At 43.4% G+C, this 551-nt stretch overlaps 1 protein-coding gene across 2 annotated transcripts in view; it reads left to right on the forward strand.

Annotated features, from left to right (window-relative positions):
• Positions 1–545, forward strand: part of LOC111649331 (endothelin receptor type B-like) — a 6,157-nt gene extending 5,612 nt beyond the window's left edge. Inside the window, exon 7 of one of the 2 annotated variants that reach the window (XM_023399106.2) lies at positions 116–545. In XM_023399106.2, coding sequence (XP_023254874.2) covers positions 116–214 — 99 coding nt within the window. In that variant the 3' untranslated portion in view covers positions 215–545. The remainder of the gene's footprint in view (positions 1–115) is intronic. The other variant, XM_087171930.1, reaches the window with a different exon arrangement.
• Positions 546–551: the final 6 nt, after the last annotated feature.

The following is a 551-nucleotide window of genomic DNA, read 5'->3' on the forward strand; positions in this document are numbered from 1 at the left end:
AATCTGTCTCTTTTGAGTTTCTCAGATTTATTGAAGTGAAACACTAAATCGCTGGAGTACCCCTTTAATCAGACTCACCCACTGTCTCTCTCTCTCTCTCTCTCTCTCTCTACAGTCCTGTCTGTGTTGCTGGTGTTATTCTGGCTCTTTCTCTAACAGTATGCTGCCGCTCCATCATGGGACGAGTCTGCAGTACAAACACACTGACCACTGAGAGAGAGAGAGGGAGAGAGAGAGAGAGAGAGGATGTCTCCAGCGTCGTCTGCAGCGTCGCATCATCACCTCAACGACTGAACCAGACTGAACAAAGACACCTGCACACTGTGACTCCGTCTATAGACCAGTCCTCTAATCTGTAGTTTTGACCTTTTTATAATGTATTTATTCAGTTCTAAATATTATATTTCATTACAGGCTGATTAATCTAAGGTGATATATTATACACTATATGGCCAAAAGTGTGTGGACACCTCTATCACAAATCTCTGCAGCCTGGTTCAGAAATACTGAGAAGACTGAAACCAGCAGAATCACATCTGTGTGTGACGTTC

This window comes from Seriola lalandi, unplaced genomic scaffold (assembly GCF_002814215.2).
Source record: "Seriola lalandi dorsalis isolate HSWRI2012SDOR001 ecotype SW California unplaced genomic scaffold, Sedor1 jcf7180002050455, whole genome shotgun sequence".
Lineage (NCBI taxonomy): Eukaryota > Metazoa > Chordata > Actinopteri > Carangiformes > Carangidae > Seriola > Seriola lalandi.